The following is a 15,345-nucleotide window of genomic DNA, read 5'->3' as shown; positions in this document are numbered from 1 at the left end:
CTTGGACACCGCGCTTATGATGGGGCCATACAGATGCATGAATCATGTCTTAAAATGAAGAGGCTATTTAGCTTCGAGGGTTGAGTGGTAGCTGATCAGATAAAATGTTTGCTTGGAAGACTACGGGGCAAGCATCTTGTTACCGAAACTTGAGCTCAACAAGTTAAGACACGATGCCGGGTAGGCCCATCGTAACTTGGGACGGCGCCTGAAGCACAGGTCTTTCTCAATGATAGCGGAACAGTAATCAACGAGAATTTCGGTGGATATGAATTTGAGGTTACACGCACAGGATCTCTATCAACGGTATCATGAGGGTTATCTTCGGAGTGGGCAAAGGATTTTACAAAGGATCATCGCATGGGCTCACTTTGGAATAGGGGGTAACAAGACGATAGCTAAAAGAAAGGGGTGGTAGGGATGAGGGCGGTCTCGCGTGCAGAGTTGCCTTGCAACATTGTGTGCCTTTGCTGTAATGAGGAGTGAATGGCTGTAAAGTACTTGGTGACGAGTTGCAACGCTCACCACTTGTTTCCTGTTTCATTTGTACTTCGAGTCAGCAACTCTTATCCCAGTGTTCCATTTTTACGCGTCTGGAGTTGTTCTGGTCAGTTTAGTAATGCGTGCGTGCGATTAGAGTCTGCGGAAATTTAAGCCTCATATACAAAACTATCGCACAAATTCCCAACAAGAACCAGCGTGAATGGTTTAGTGGTAAAATTCTCCGTTGCCATCCGAGCAACGTCGGGGAGCCCTGGGTTCGATTCCCAGTTCACGCACAGAATTTCCTTTTTGCTCTTTCTCAGTTCAAATCAGAGTTGCATTTTTTTCCTTTCTTTCTCATTTTATTTTCTCATTTGCATCTCCAGTCTCACGTTTTCATTTGTGATCAATCACCGAGAACCGATCGCTCATCCAGCAGTTCAAGACATCAGCTAATCGATCAATGCCTTGGGTAGGTAGTATCGGCAAAGCCCGGCAGCCCGGTCATCAAAGTTATAAAGAGTTACGCACCGACAACGGACCCTTGCCGAAACACCATGGCACCGAAAGGGAAATGCCATAAAAGAGTATTGAAAAAAAATCAAACATCCATGTGCAACTCGTGCCCATAGAAACATAGAAACAGTGGCCCTTCTGCTAAACAAAGCTGCATGTGAGCATGTTGGCAGATGCCGTGGTGATCCGTAGAAAAGGAACATGCCTAAAGTCAAGAACATGACCGTGGATCCACCGAGTATATATCCGTGCCAGTCACAGCTCGAGCTTCGAGATGGGGGCTTTTCGACGTCGGGACCGGTGTGGGGGAGAGGAGGAGACGAGAGAAAAAGGTGAATGACTGGTAGGAAGAATATGAAGCCGAGTAAGGAAACTCCAGATTAATCCCGAAGGCTTTTTGAAATCTGTAGCATAACTGATGTCATGCCAATCTGTTTAGTGAGTGCCTTGGTAGATTGTGAGGATGCATCATAGCCGCGGCGGGATAAACTGTATTTACAGCTCTTTGCATGTTTTGAAAGACTCAATTTCCTCTGAATGTAACTGGGCAACATCTCATCTCGTCAAGATAGAGCGGAAATGGTTGCCTGACCTGAATACCTCAAAAACTCTCGGTCCACACATTGTGGTGGCGGTTTCGATACGCTTGTTCCCCGTCGCCGTGATTGGCGCGGGTCAAAACCGGTCTCCGTCTAAACGGCCCCGGACGGCTGCGCTTGGGCTTTTCCGGGGCCAGTATCGCACCGGGTTGGGGATCAACAGAAGAAACAATTGGGCAACGAGCCACTTGTTTCGGACGGTACTTACAAAGTGTGAGGCACAGTCAAGCATTCAGCAGTCGGGGATGCTCGTAGCAGAGGCGGAAAATCGATAAAACCCCCACATCATCATCGCATGGGGATGGTGAGGGGACGGGGAGGGGACGTAGGAGCTTTTTGGAGGTGTACTCGGTAGCTGCCTTACCTTTTATAGCCGTCATTGCCATTCTGGACCCCAAAGAGACGGAGACAGACAACAGAAACAGGAAAAGAGAGCGTATATAATCTTTCGCACACTCCCTCTGCTCCGGTATCGTGGCTGTTTCCCAATTTTACCATCCTTTCAAGCCTCAAATCCCTTCGCCAGTCACCACACACTCACAGCTCGCCATGTCGCCTTCTGCGGTTGATGACGCTCCCAAGACCAAAGGGGCAGCCATCTCAGTCAAGCCCAACATTGGCGTCTTCACAAATCCCAAGCATGACCTCTGGATTAGCGAAGCTGAACCCAGCGCCGATGCCGTCAAATCGGGCGCCGATCTGAAGCCTGGCGAGGTGACTATCGCTGTCCGCAGCACTGGTATCTGCGGGTATGTATAAACGCTACTGTCTGCTAAGCGCAAGCGCAGAAGAGCAGCCTGCTGAACAAGTACAAACAGCTCAGACGTTCATTTCTGGCATGCCGGGTGCATTGGGCCCATGATCGTCGAGGGCGACCACATCCTCGGCCACGAATCTGCCGGTGAGGTCATCGCCGTCCACCCGACTGTCACTGGCCTCCAAGTCGGCGATCGGGTTGCCATCGAGCCCAACATCATCTGCAACGCATGCGAACCCTGCCTGACAGGTCGCTACAACGGTTGCGAAAAGGTTGAGTTCCTGTCGACACCGCCAGTGCCAGGACTGTTGCGACGCTATGTCAACCACCCGGCCGTTTGGTGCCACAAGATTGGCAACATGTCGTGGGAGAACGGCGCGCTACTGGAGCCCCTGAGCGTGGCTCTGGCCGGCATGCAGAGGGCCAAGGTCCAGCTCGGTGACCCCGTGTTGGTCTGCGGCGCTGGTCCGATCGGACTGGTTTCGATGCTGTGCGCTGCCGCCGCTGGTGCGTGTCCCCTCGTCATCACGGACATCTCAGAGAGCCGCCTGGCGTTTGCAAAGGAGATCTGCCCCCGCGTCACCACGCACCGCATTGAGATTGGCAAGTCGGCCGAGGAAACGGCCAAGGGCATTGTCAGCTCTTTTGGAGGCATCGAGCCGGCCGTGACACTGGAGTGCACCGGCGTCGAGAGCAGCATTGCGGCGGCCATCTGGGCCAGCAAGTTCGGAGGCAAGGTCTTTGTAATTGGCGTGGGCAAGAATGAGATCAACATCCCCTTCATGAGGGCGAGCGTACGAGAGGTCGACATCCAGCTGCAGTACCGCTACAGCAATACCTGGCCTCGTGCCATCCGCCTGATTGAGAACGGCGTCATCGATCTGTCCAAGTTCGTGACGCATCGCTTCCCGCTGGAGGAGGCCGTCAAGGCATTTGAGACGTCAGCAGACCCCAAGAGCGGCGCCATCAAGGTCATGATCCAGAGTCTGGATTGAGAGCGAGCTGCCAGTAGATGATAGAACGTTGAAGAGGGAAAGACTGCGGGCGCAAGGATTGGGTGATAGGGGACTGGCTGTAAAGGTTCGCAAAGCATTAGTGTTTCTTTCTGTTCAATAATCATATTTTTCCTTCTGATGTCTTCCAGGGCTGTTCTTCCCCTTTTCCCCTTCCCCTGATTCTTGCAGCTTCAAGCAATGACACGATGCGATCCAAGTGAGATGGCTGGGGAGGTGATTTTGAGTAGGTACTTATGAAGAAGTGGTGATGATACAGATGAAAGGGAGAATGAAGGAAAAGAGAGATTCTGAATAGAAGACATTGAAGTCTAGAAGACCTTGCATCGTGATATCCAGGCGCTCCTTCCTCTTCAACTCATATGAGGCCATGATGCCATAACGTCAAGAGGTAGCAGTACTAACGCATGTACGCCATCGGTGCTGATAGGAGGTATTTACTGGGTACCTGTACCTCCCGCCTATGGAAACTCAAACCTTGAAGCTGCAAGCGCTCGCCTCCGCCGTGCCTTCCAGCTTTCCCAATTCGGGCCAAGCCCCCACACATCACACCTTTCGGCTTTGCGACCTCACGAATTCTCCCGAGCTTTTTTTTCTCCCTCATACCAGAAAATCCAACTCCAGAAAATCCCAAAAAAATCCCGTCAATTGCGCTCCGGACAGCGATTCCGCCCTGCCTCCCCGAGACGAGCCTCGACGACACCCGCCGCTTCTCCCCAGAGCCGCCCCGGATCCCTCCTCCCGCCGCCTCACTCCTGCATCTCTCCAGCACCGCCGGTCCAGCCGCGAAAAAAAGACATCATGGCCCCCTCATCGCTCGCTCGCCCCATGCTCCGCTCGCCGGCTCTGCGCCAGCTTGCCTTCCGCCGCTTCGAGAGCTCGGCCGCCAACAAGGCCACTGAGGCCGCCAAAGATGCCGCCGGCAAGGCCAAGGAGTACCAGGCAAAGGCTGCGCAGGGCCTGTCGCGCGTCGCGGGTGCCGCTGGCCCAGCCATTGCCGGCGCCGCTCGTGGCCTGACCAGCGCGCTCAGCAAGGTCGGTGGACGCACCGGCAAGCTCGTCAGCTTCATTGAGAGTATGTCATGCCCGCTGCCCTGTTCCGGATACAACTTGTCGCGCATTGCTGACCCGCGCTTGAACGTCAATAGAGCAAACCCCCAAGGTCGTCTACTACGGCAAGGTCGCCCTCGAGACTGGCAAGATTGTCTTCCACGCCCAGAAGATGAGCCCTCCGTAAGCGATCTGCCTGTCCGTGTGCCAAAACCCCGTGACACTAACCAGCTCGTCTGTAGTTCCGTCGCCACCTTCCAGAGCTACTACCAGTCCCTGTGGCAGTCCATCCAGAGCGGCGCCATCCTCAGGTCTCCTCAGAACCTCATCCAGCAGGTCCGCAGCCTGACCCCTGGTCAGCTGGCTGCTGGCGGTGTCATCTTTGCTGAGTGCCTCGGCTTCTTCACCGTTGGTGAGATGATTGGCCGATTCAAGCTGGTTGGCTACCGCGGAGAGACCGCCTCGCACCACTAAGCGCGTCTGCGAATGTCGTATTCCATTTACCGTTTTCACGCAAAGCCAAGAGCATATCGGGCATCGACAGATTGGGCCTGACCTTGGCCAGGCTTGCTTGACGCTGCAGCATTGAAGATGTCCGTGGTAGAATACGAAAACTGGAGATGAAGCAGAAGAGGCGACGAACGCACACGCAACACTCACATACCATGTACGAAGAGAAAAGCAAAACAAAAAACGGCATGTACGGATAGACAAAGAGGAACGGAATAGACGAAAACATGGTCGGCGTGTCACCAGCCCCGACCGGTGAAGCGAGGGATATCTGGCGTGACCAGTTGGTAGGCAAGGACGAAAAGCAAGGAGAATGCGTGGCGGGCGAAAGGCCGGGAGGGACGAGGAAGGGGTTTTTTTTGGTCTTGGTTATTTGGGAGATCCCTCCCTGGCTCTCGTGTGTAGGTGTGAGCATCTGGTTTTGGACTTTTTATCTTTTTCCTTTGTCACGCATCCACAGGAACACACACACACACACACCCCTACATACCATGTACACCAGAGACTTACTTGATGCGATAATGGCAGCAACAGCAGCTACTTAATCCATGACGAACTCACTCTTCGGATGGTCAAGACCAACCTCTTTTCTATTCCCCCTCGTCCTCATGAAACCGGCTCCCGGCCCAGTCCAGCCGACGAGTCAACTACAATTCCCTGCCGCGTCTCTGTGTGACTTGACTCGTTACAAGCGTGGAACCCAGTGGCTTGATGGGCGCGAGCCGACTGGCCGGGAAGCATCGTCGTCCGTTGTTTGCTCTGTTGATGCCAACTGGGATATTGAACGCCCTTGCAGGTGCTCCGTAGCAGGTGGTGGTTCTTTCTTTTGACTATCCTGGTTTTGCGCGATCCCCTTGCTCGACATGTCATATTCCCTGCTCCCCTGCTCCCCGGACGAGGACCAACAAAGGACCAACTACCAGGTACGAGATATGTACATGCGCCTCATTGTCAAATAGGACACGCAGACACATGCAGGCATTGTATTCTGCTACTGTTACACAAAGACATACTGTAGTGTACGGTTCTGCTCCTCTTGTTAGTATTCCACCTTAGACAAACCAGTGTTCAGCCTTGTGAGCTCATCTTCGATTCAACCAAAGAACCGAGCTGTGCTGTTCGACCTCCAACAATATTAACCCCCCGCATGAATGGACTGCATGCAAGTCAAACAAATCCCCTCTTATTCAAAAGTATCTCGTTCGCCCCCCATCAAAAAACCCCCTTCTTGGTTGTTCCGGTTCTCTGTCTTGTTGCCCGGTCTGCTCACATACCCATCCCCTGTCTATTGCCCCCCAAACCCCAAGCGGACCTCTCTCCCGGGTTACATGGCGCTGTCCCCCCCATGCAGCGTTCCCAAGTGAACCCATGCAGGTAGTCTAACTGTACCACGCGGGGCCCTAAGGTTGATATATCTCCTAATTTTTGCTTTCTTTTTCTCCCTGGTAGTCTTTCGTGTGTATCACAATGGTGTGATTCCGGCGTCTTTTGGTCACGCCTACCAAGATGCCCCTGCTAGCAGTAGTTATAACCAACAACATAAGATAATCACAGCAGGAGCGACATCACCGGCCGGAAAAACGTCCAAAGAACCCAATCTATCCAATTCACAGCACACTAGTAGAGCCGTACACATTTACCCCAGAACGCCAGGCCCATTCGGTCTCGTATCGCCATCTCTTCATGTTCGTAACGGCCCAGTCCCAGGGCATTTTGGCCGACTTGTTTCTGTACATTTGTTTCCCCTTCGTCTAAGTCCCTACAGTGCCTTTAGCCATCCCGGCTTCCCCGTATTTCATAGAGAACAGCATATGATATGTCATGGAGAACAAGACAAGTAAAAGAAAAAAAGATAGTGGAAGAGAGGGAGTAGGTCCAAGCTCAAGAACGGTATTATCAAACGCTGGCTTTCGTCGGTAGCCATATCGTCGGTAGCATGAAGAACGGACTCGAGGTCATGTCTCTGCCCCATATCCCACCAGCAGTGCTTCAGATAGATGAGACAGGGCCCAAGGTTTATAGATCCCACATACTTATCGTTCGTGGACAGGCTTCGTCTATATCTGTATGCGAATGTTGGCAATGAATGCTTGACGTTTTGTGCGTCGGCGAGGATCATATATGAAGCGGTAGCTCAGATAGCGCGCTGAGCTCCTATAGTTTCGTAGATTTGACAAGCCGTAGAACGCTGGCTCTCGCACACCTGCCAATCATCATTTGTATTGTGTTGGACGCAAGGATGCTGTTTCTCCCCTCCGATCACTCGCTTGGCGAGCGCAGCGTCTTAAAAAAAGGCTTCCTTTCTTTTAGACGGTGGTAGCATCATATTCCTTTCTTTTAACGGTGGCAGCATCCGAGTCTCTTTCTTTAACGGTTTGGGGCTCATCTTCATCCGGTTTCCTGGCTGTCCAAATGTGTCTGCAAGCGTGGTTAGCTGCCACTCTGGCAAGTCCATCAGTGTCAGGGGCGGGCGGCTTACAGAGTGCAATAGGCGCGATAGCGCAGAATGCACATCTCCTTCTTGGCTCTGCTACAGAGGTCGACAATATCGTCCTTGGTCATGCCGAGTTTGTCAATCATGGGCATCATGCTCATGGCCTCGAGACCCAGGCTGAAGGCGAGGTTGAACCAACGGGCACACTCCCGCTCGTGGCGATCGGAGGACCACGGGTTTACGTAGCACCGGATCGTGGTTTCGGAGAAGTCGGTGAAGCCAGCCGCTTCCATTCTATGTCTCGTACCCTCGCATGATACCGTGACGCTTCGGTGATACCGATGCATGGCGCGTTGGAATAGCTGAGCCCACTCGCGAAGAGCCGAATGCCTGGGGACGTCCTCGTTTTCCCACCGTGGCATCCAGTCAATCTCTAGTTGCTCGATATAGCCGACGCCGGGGGCCAAGTGCCTGTATACGCACGTCAGATATGGAGCAGGTCGCCGGACACACACAAGTTACGCACTCAAAGACCTTGCGGTAGACATGGGGCCATTTGTCGTCCCTTATGCTGCCATACAGCAATCGCATATGGATCAATTCGCAATCCCGAAACAGCGGCTCCCATGACAGCTCTTCAATATCAAACTGCTTGATTGTTACGCCTCGAGGAATGCTATTGACAACACATTAGCGTTCTGCACCGAAAGGTCAAGCCTTTGGATGCCCACGACTTACAGGGCTGGTTGAATCCGATTGATATCAACGGCCATGATTTCGGCATCCTTGGCGTATCTAGAAAATGTGAGCATAATGGCGCAGTATGCTTGAACCAGCCTGTGTATGAGACATACTCTTCCACAACATTGAACGCCCAGATGCCCGTGCCTGTTCCAAGATCCATGATCTTCGGTTGTCCGGTTTTCCTCAGGGGAGTTGAAGTGACATTCTCGTCTCTCGCGACGAGGAAATATTTGTGAAAGACATCCAGTCTATTGAGCTCCTCCTGGGCAATGTTGTTAGTTGTCAGAACAGGCGCAGAGGATATTGATGTGACAAACCTTGTCAATGGGGAAAAGGTATTTCCCAGGCTTCCAGGAACCGTAAAAGCGACCGTGCTCCCAAAACCCATCCTGGAGAACTCTCTCCCCAGATTCAGTGGCCGGCTCGCTGACCGGTTCCCCAACAGTTAGTCGCAGACTTGTGGCGGGCGAAGGCGGAGCAGTAGCTTGGGAGGGTGGAACACACCCATTGGGAGCGTTTCGAGACATGGCGTTTATACCGAGGAATGGCGGAGGTTACGAGGGCCAATGGGAGCGGTGAGTCAATCCTTGGGAATGGAGGTGGCGGATGTTCCAGGAGGTTGTTCCAGAGTCCAGTGGCAAGCGGGTAGAGAAGGGGGGAGAATGGTTAGTATTTATAGTAAATGATCCCGAGCCGATCAATGGACGTGTGATATAACTATAACAAGTTGGTTAATAAAAGGCCATTCTTCAAATTGAGAACCGCATGTGATGGTATTATAACAAGAAGTGAAGCGAGACCCTGCTTGCTAAGCACAGTACAACGCATGAGGGTGTCTTGGGCTATGAAACAAGTGACACTTCTACCAAAATAGAAAGCAAGGGCGATAGTAGAAGGCGGACGAAGAAAAGGGGGAAAAGTGTAACAGCTCAGATTCGCGGGGAGATGCACGCTTGAAGGTAAGGAGAGGGAAACAAGACACATCCGCCGCAGGGATGACGATAATAAGAGAAGAGAAAGACAGTCCAGCATTGATAATTGGCTACCAAAGAGGAAGACGGTTGACTCGGCACAGCATTCATGTCCCGGCGGGACACAATGGCATGCATGGCGCCTTTCAACACGCATCATGGCAGTAAGACAAGGCGGGCAAATAAACCAAGGAGCAGATGGACCCGAGCATATGAGCGAGATGCTGTAGGGCAGCCAGACGTACGACAAAGCAGATAACAACTTACATGAAAATCCCAACTGCCCGAGATGCCAAGGAGGTGTCACAGATACAGATGTCTGTGGCACGAAGGGGGAGCCGCGCAGATGCCGTAGGTCGGAATAAGCGATGATTCGCGTTGGATTTGTGACCTGTCAAAGGCAGCTGCTGTATCGACTCTCACGAGGCTCCCTTGAATGAGGTTTGAAGCTCTCGACCCCGGTCACCTGAGCCGCCTGAGCAACCAATTCGCAGCACGAAATGTGGCGACAAGCAAGGGCGAAGCCAGAGGTGCGAGGCAAAGGGAAGATGCAATTGTCCTAGGCGGCAGCGTGGACAGCTCCGGTTGGAAGACGCAAGCGAGTGACGGCTGAGAGGGCGGAGAAGGGCGGTATAGAAATTATCACGACTCCCAGGGTTGAGGTTGAGACTGTCGTTCGGCGGACTGGGAGAGAGGGGGGGGGAAGGACGGCTAGCCCTTTAAGACTGGCGCGAAGCTCGGGTCCGGAGTGGACCAGCGGCTGGAGAGAAGAGGTCGACGGATGCCGAACTGAGAATCGACAGACGCCGGTTGAGAGTCGTTGGCTCAATGACAAGTGTCGCGAGCTTCTAGGGCTCTTTGGGGCTTGGTGGATTGACGCGAGCCCGGGATCAACGGCCTGCCTCCCCTACTAGCCAGCAACGAAGAGGCAAGGGCTCCAAGGTGGTGGAAGTTTGGGCCTTTGTCTTGTCCCCCTTCCAGCCTCTGTTTGGTACCCGAGTTCGACGGCCACCAAGTTTGGTGTAAAAGCTAATTGGAATGTTTGATGAATGGGAACCGGATTGAATTGTGTTGGACTGGTAAGCAAAGCGCAAGAGAAAGGAGCGATTGAGGCGAGCTGTTCTCCCGGTCTTGGGGGCGAAAAAAGCGAGACACGGCGCAGCGATGGGACGAGAGATGAGATGTGAGAAAGCAGAGGGAGCGGCGGCAGAGACGAAGCGGCAAGCGGTATCCCGAGAAGCTGGGACCAGCAGCAGCGGCCGGCAGAGGAGTGCGAATAACAAGCACGGCAGAGGCAAGGTAAGGCAAGGTATGAATGCTCTGCCTCGCCCAGACACCGATGATTTGCTGGCTGGTTTGGCGCTAGAGCAAATGAGCCCCGAAGCCTGAGCAGGTCAAGTGGAGGGAGAGTCGAGGCTAGCCGGACTGTAGCAGCAGACGAAGGAAGACGCGGCGGGCAGGCAGTGGAGGTTCGAAGCGGACCTCGAGGTCAGTCGCAGGTCGACGCTGGAGCCAGGCAGGGTTGTTTCGTCTTCTCCAGTCTTCCTTGGTCTTCCGCCCTGGCCTGTCTGTCGGCCTGGGTCTGCTCTCCCTCTGGCTCCCCGGTCGCGGGGATGCCTGTGGTTGCTGCCGTTCTGCTGTGTCCGTCCGGTTGTGCTGTGCTTGTGGCGCTGATTCGGGCTCGGGCCCAGGCTCAGGCTCTCTCCGGTGCTCTGGATCTGGTGTGCTACTGTCTGCGGGTCTGGCGATGCTGGCGGTTGAGCTCCAGCCCAGACGACACTGACACAGACACAATCACAGTGGCAATCAGAGCAGCCAAGGATGATGACGAGATGTGACGAGACGAAGCACAGCCGGGCAAGGCGAAGAAGAGCCATAAAGGTAGAGACAGGAGAAGAAAAAAATGTTCAGGACATGGGCAAGTCCCAGGCCAGCTTTTGGCACCGCAGTGTTACCAGGAAAAAGATTTGGGTGGTGTGGCGCGTGGATCCAGAAGCACCCAAGATGCAGGAGCTGCCGCCGCTTTTCGATTGGGGCTTTCTTTCTGGGCTTACAGGTACTACTACCTTAGGTAGTGCCTAGTAGGGGCTACCTGTGGCTGCGCTGCAGGCGTGTACTCGGTCCGCTTGGCCCAGGTAGCGATACGGCGGCTGATGCTGATCCAGGGGCGGCAAATGGTGCTGGCGGTGCCGCTGCAGAGTACTTCTGCAGGCATGAGGTACTGCAGTACGTGGCATCCCGGCGCCAAGGCGGTACCGCTACCTGGCCTCTGCTCCCTGCGCTAAGTCCGTCCCGTCAAGGTGCGGCCCTCCCAGTCCACTGGCCATCTCATCTTGCTCGGGCCGCTCTGCTACTAATACAGACACGTACAAGCAGTGCCTTACTCGTAATATTCGGGATGCAAACCCTCTTCTTTAATACCATCAATACCTTGCATGCCTACCGTCGGCCTTCATCCGCCCGCAGCGGCCGGGGAAATCCCCATGCGGCCGGCCTTGCTCCTGCCGGCACGATCACGGAGCTCTGCAGTCGCTCACCGTGGGCCCTGCCGGATGTCTCGCGCTTCGGGTAAGGTACCTTGAGACACAGTTGTCTTGACAGCCTCAAGCCCTGCTGCTCGTAATCCCTCGACCCCAAGTACGTGCACACACAGACAGACGAGACTCGATTCCCAACCCAGCACAGGCTAAGCCTGCATCGACGCTGGTGGCATCGACGGGGTGCGACGGCTCGTGCAAAGCAGCTTGTTGATGACCAACACCCAACAGCCCCAACGCCGGGCCCTCCATCCCCGGCCGCTCTGTTGGACGTCCTTGCATGGATTTGGGAGCAAATAACATTGAGACAAGCCACACTCTCGCTCGTACACCCTCACGACTTTGATTACATTCAGACAACTCGCCATAAGAGCTGTGCTGGGTGATGAGTAGTCCAGACCTTTTCCTGTCCTCGAATCAGCTAACACATGTGAAGTATATCAACCTCAACCGGGAGCCATCAGGCCTGACACGCATACATGTGCAACTACAGATAATACACGCTCGCATGCATGCGCATGCTCTCCTCGGTTTTCTACAGCCTCTCGTCCGTCTGGGTCGATTTGCCTCTCATTTCCAATGCTGATTCGTCCAGCGGCGCCTGCATCATGGGCTCCATAACTACGCATAGTCCTGCAGGTCCTTAGCCACTGCAACGCACCTCTGGGCCTCACCACACCCTTTCTTGGCCTTGTTCTTGTGTTTCATTTTACTTCATTTCATTTTACTTCAACCCAGAGTGCATTTCGTACCTTGGCCTTCGCATCCCAGTCCTCCATCCCACCACGGCTGGTCGTACTCCGTCCGTATAAGCCATGCTCACGCCTCAATCCTCATCCCAACAAGCCAGCCATCATTCCGCAGCACCGGCAGTCTCGAAGCCGCGGCTCTGGACTCTGACGACTGTTGGCCTGGCCCCACGCCTCCGTTCCCCACGCCCACAAGCTTCGGCCCACCCACCAGCATCTCTGCCGGGTACTCGTACTGACAACCATGCCCGTACTTGTACCTATCTTTAGCCCTAGACAGGCGTGGCTTGTTGTTGACCGGGTAAGTAGCGCTACCTTGTCTTCATGGGCCTCTGCGTACCATCCCTGGTCGAAGCCTGGGGATCCCTTCTTGTGCTTCCATGCCTCAACTGCGGCTGACCCTTAGTGCCCGCTGCTAGGGGGGAAGCGCTGGTTGGTATCAGATCAGTGCGCTGCTGCTGCTCAAGGGGGGCATGGACATGCCTCCCTGCCTCTCAGTGCTGTCTGTCATCAACGCCTGATGCTGGAGGGCCTTCGCGGCATCGTCCTCAGCTTTAACGAGAATTTAGTGCGAGATCGTCCGTCGCCCTGCTTGCTTCTACACCTGCTGGTTGAAGTGCCGGTGAGACTTGAGACAGGTGCTTGTGGTTTGCCTTGTAAGACCACACCCCTGGAAAGACACCATCTCACTTTTGCAACGGTTAGCCAGCCCACCCAAGTTTTCAATATCAGGGACCACCAGCACTCCTGCCTGAAAGTGGCTCAACGCTTCTGAGACACTTGTGCCGTCTGCTTGTCTGCAGGCCGCATCTCGTGCTTCCTCGGGTTTACATACATACAGCAACCAGGTATCGAAGTCTCCGTCTCTTCCAGGTTTCTTTGAGGGCCCACCCTGACGTTATGGCGCACGTACGTACATGCTACGACTACATAACACTCAAGCATGTTGACGCTGCCTGGAGATATTCCCCGCCAAAGGACGTCCATCCATGGACCAACAACGCGGACTAGTATGTCTGCAGCCCATGCCTGAATCCTCTCTCTGCTGTGCCGGGATCGATTGGACGGCCATCGGCGACCCTGCTCGGTAGGGCAAGTCGTCGTCTTGCCCTCGTTGCAAGGGCGGTCGATCCTACCTCGGGATTACATTCAAGGCTTCGTACTCTGTACGAAAAGAGCTTCATTTCCTACAATTGGTTCCCCTGGTCATCTCACGCAGGCCATCCACTACCGGAAGGCAGAAACGAATCCGCTTGCTTGAGCTGTATCCTGCGTGATATCCGGCGTCTTGGTTCTTGCGGAGTCCATTCACCGTCTCGTTGGCTTCCACACTTCAAGAACGTGTCCACATTCAAGGAATACTTGTGACGTACGACGTGGGACTGCCTATCCAGATGTCCATGGCGCTTTAGCATCTCCTGACCGTCGGTATTTATGATCCAGCCGAGGAGAGTTGGCGCATGAACAGAGAGGGAAAAGACGGGGTAGGTAGGTAGATAAAGGGTGGCTAGTCTTCAGCTTACAATGGAGCTTTGTGGATTTCCAGTTCGGTCGTTAGCCCGCCTTAATGCATCATCTGGCCCAGACCAGACTACCACCCTGAGGATATGGGCCGGTTCCGGGGGAATCGGAAAAGCAACTCGTGTCTCAGGGATGAGGCCCGTGTATACGGAGTGCCTGCGTGTATGTAAGTATTATGAGATACCAGCACGGCGGAGAAGGCCACAACGAGTGCCTGAGGGCTACGAGATATCACCGCTTTCTCAGTGTATGACTCTGGGGCCGGACAAGCAAGCACAGACTCCTGGCGAAACTGCATGTACACTGATAGTATCGTACGTCGTGCTGGCGGATATTCCGCCCGGTTACAATGTCTTCTCCTCTTGTCCTTTGGAGAACAAGCTCACCAGACCATGCCCCCGGCGCGACCCGCCCATAGTCCCACTCGAGATGGCAAACGTGTAAGTCGACCAACAGCAAGTTCTGAGCACCAAGCAGAGACGGTCGACAATGTATTGACCTTTGAAACCGCTGACATGTGGCTCTGCCAGTCCTCAGGTGACTCGTATACGTTATATCATCGGCGATATATGTGACTTCATGTCTCCTGTTAACGAGGCACTAAATCAAAATGACCATGGGACAACGACGGCTCCTGGGTTCACGTGGCCTGTTCTACGACCGTGAGACGATGTAGTACTACATGTAACGCTCTCTCCAATGCTGGCTTGACATCATCTGCTGTACAAGGGCTAAAGGTCTTAGCAGTTTTCCGTTGCATTGATCGGATTACCCATGGCTGCGGCCTTCCGCATTGCAGGACCTACCTAATCCTGACCTCAACTATATGTACATACAAAGTTTTTCGTTTTTACCTATCCATAGATGACGGTTTGCGTAGTCCTGCATAGCGATGATGAATCATGGATATGTTGGATCTATAGAACGGCATTTGTGAGGTGGGACGACAGGAAGCTGTACGGTAGATAGAGGTTATACGGAGACACCGTGTGTTAGCACCCGTTATACTTCAATGCGCCTACATCGAAGCTGTAGCAGAAAGCTCCAGATCAACGCCGCAATGTGCATCCCACAATCTCTTTACAACAGACTCGAGTCCACTCTTCAATTTCACAACACAGCATGCGGCATCTCACTCTAATATAACGGCAGATTGGACTGCGCTTATCTGGAGCATGTATGACGCTGCCTGTGTACATGTAGGCACTCTCGGTGCTTCTCACATTGTCGCGATGTTATATAAGGTGGTGCCTAGAAAGACCCCTGGTATGCAAGCCTCTACTAATATAACGTGAAAGTTCTTGCAAAATGGCAAATGATCTACGGGCAATCGCACACCCTCCTATGTAACGGGTGAAAGATCAAGTCATCTACTAGTCATTCCACTGCACGTTTCAATCGGCGCGGGCAAGGTCCAGACGATGGCTGGAGGCGTGCTGAATAAACGCATACCTCACTCCC

General features: G+C 53.7%; 4 protein-coding genes and 1 non-coding gene across 5 annotated transcripts; 4 read left to right on the top strand and 1 right to left on the bottom strand.

Annotated features, from left to right (window-relative positions):
• Positions 1-697: 697 nt before the first annotated feature.
• On the top strand, positions 698-779 carry BBK36DRAFT_t53. The gene has a single exon. It is a non-coding gene; the product is annotated as a tRNA-Gly (tRNA).
• Positions 780-1,871: 1,092 nt separating this feature from the next.
• Positions 1,872-3,413, top strand: BBK36DRAFT_1134578 (L-arabinitol 4-dehydrogenase). Its single transcript, XM_024892357.1, has 2 exons — positions 1,872-2,347; positions 2,417-3,413. Exons 1-2 carry the CDS (start codon positions 2,148-2,150, stop codon positions 3,348-3,350), a joined length of 1,134 nt encoding a protein of 377 aa, XP_024752166.1. The 5' UTR covers positions 1,872-2,147; the 3' UTR covers positions 3,351-3,413.
• A 746-nt stretch (positions 3,414-4,159) lies between these two features.
• Positions 4,160-4,892, top strand: BBK36DRAFT_1192188 (hypothetical protein; the record flags this gene model as incomplete). Its single annotated transcript, XM_024896754.1, has 3 exons — positions 4,160-4,443; positions 4,517-4,601; positions 4,661-4,892. Exons 1-3 carry the CDS (start codon positions 4,170-4,172, stop codon positions 4,890-4,892), a joined length of 591 nt encoding a protein of 196 aa, XP_024752165.1. The 5' UTR covers positions 4,160-4,169.
• Positions 4,893-7,403: 2,511 nt separating this feature from the next.
• Positions 7,404-8,633, bottom strand: BBK36DRAFT_1112891 (methyltransferase LAE1; the record flags this gene model as incomplete). Its single annotated transcript, XM_024889850.1, has 5 exons — positions 7,404-7,833; positions 7,889-8,038; positions 8,101-8,157; positions 8,217-8,368; positions 8,424-8,633. 5 exons carry the CDS (start codon positions 8,631-8,633, stop codon positions 7,404-7,406), a joined length of 999 nt encoding a protein of 332 aa, XP_024752164.1.
• Positions 8,634-10,657: 2,024 nt separating this feature from the next.
• Positions 10,658-11,362, top strand: BBK36DRAFT_1192182 (hypothetical protein; the record flags this gene model as incomplete). The annotated part of the gene is made up of 3 exons (XM_024896753.1): positions 10,658-10,798; positions 10,989-11,133; positions 11,187-11,362. Coding segments are annotated over 3 exons (461 nt in total), but the record flags the coding sequence as incomplete, so codon positions are not given.
• Between the last annotated feature and the right edge of the window lie 3,983 nt (positions 11,363-15,345).

The sequence above is a fragment of the Trichoderma citrinoviride genome, assembly GCF_003025115.1.
Source record: "Trichoderma citrinoviride strain TUCIM 6016 unplaced genomic scaffold BBK36scaffold_3, whole genome shotgun sequence".
In the NCBI taxonomy this organism is placed as follows: domain Eukaryota; kingdom Fungi; phylum Ascomycota; class Sordariomycetes; order Hypocreales; family Hypocreaceae; genus Trichoderma; species Trichoderma citrinoviride.
Note: the sequence above shows the minus strand (reverse complement) of the source record. Positions and strands in the feature narration are given on the sequence as shown.

Coding starts and splice junctions, on each gene's coding strand:
- BBK36DRAFT_1134578 (XM_024892357.1), top strand. CDS start 2,148: ATGTCGCCTTCTGCGGTTGATGACGCTCCCAAGACCAAAGGGGCAGCC. Junction 2,348..2,416: donor CGCAGCACTGGTATCTGCGG/GTATGTATAAAC, acceptor AAGTACAAACAG/CTCAGACGTTCATTTCTGGC.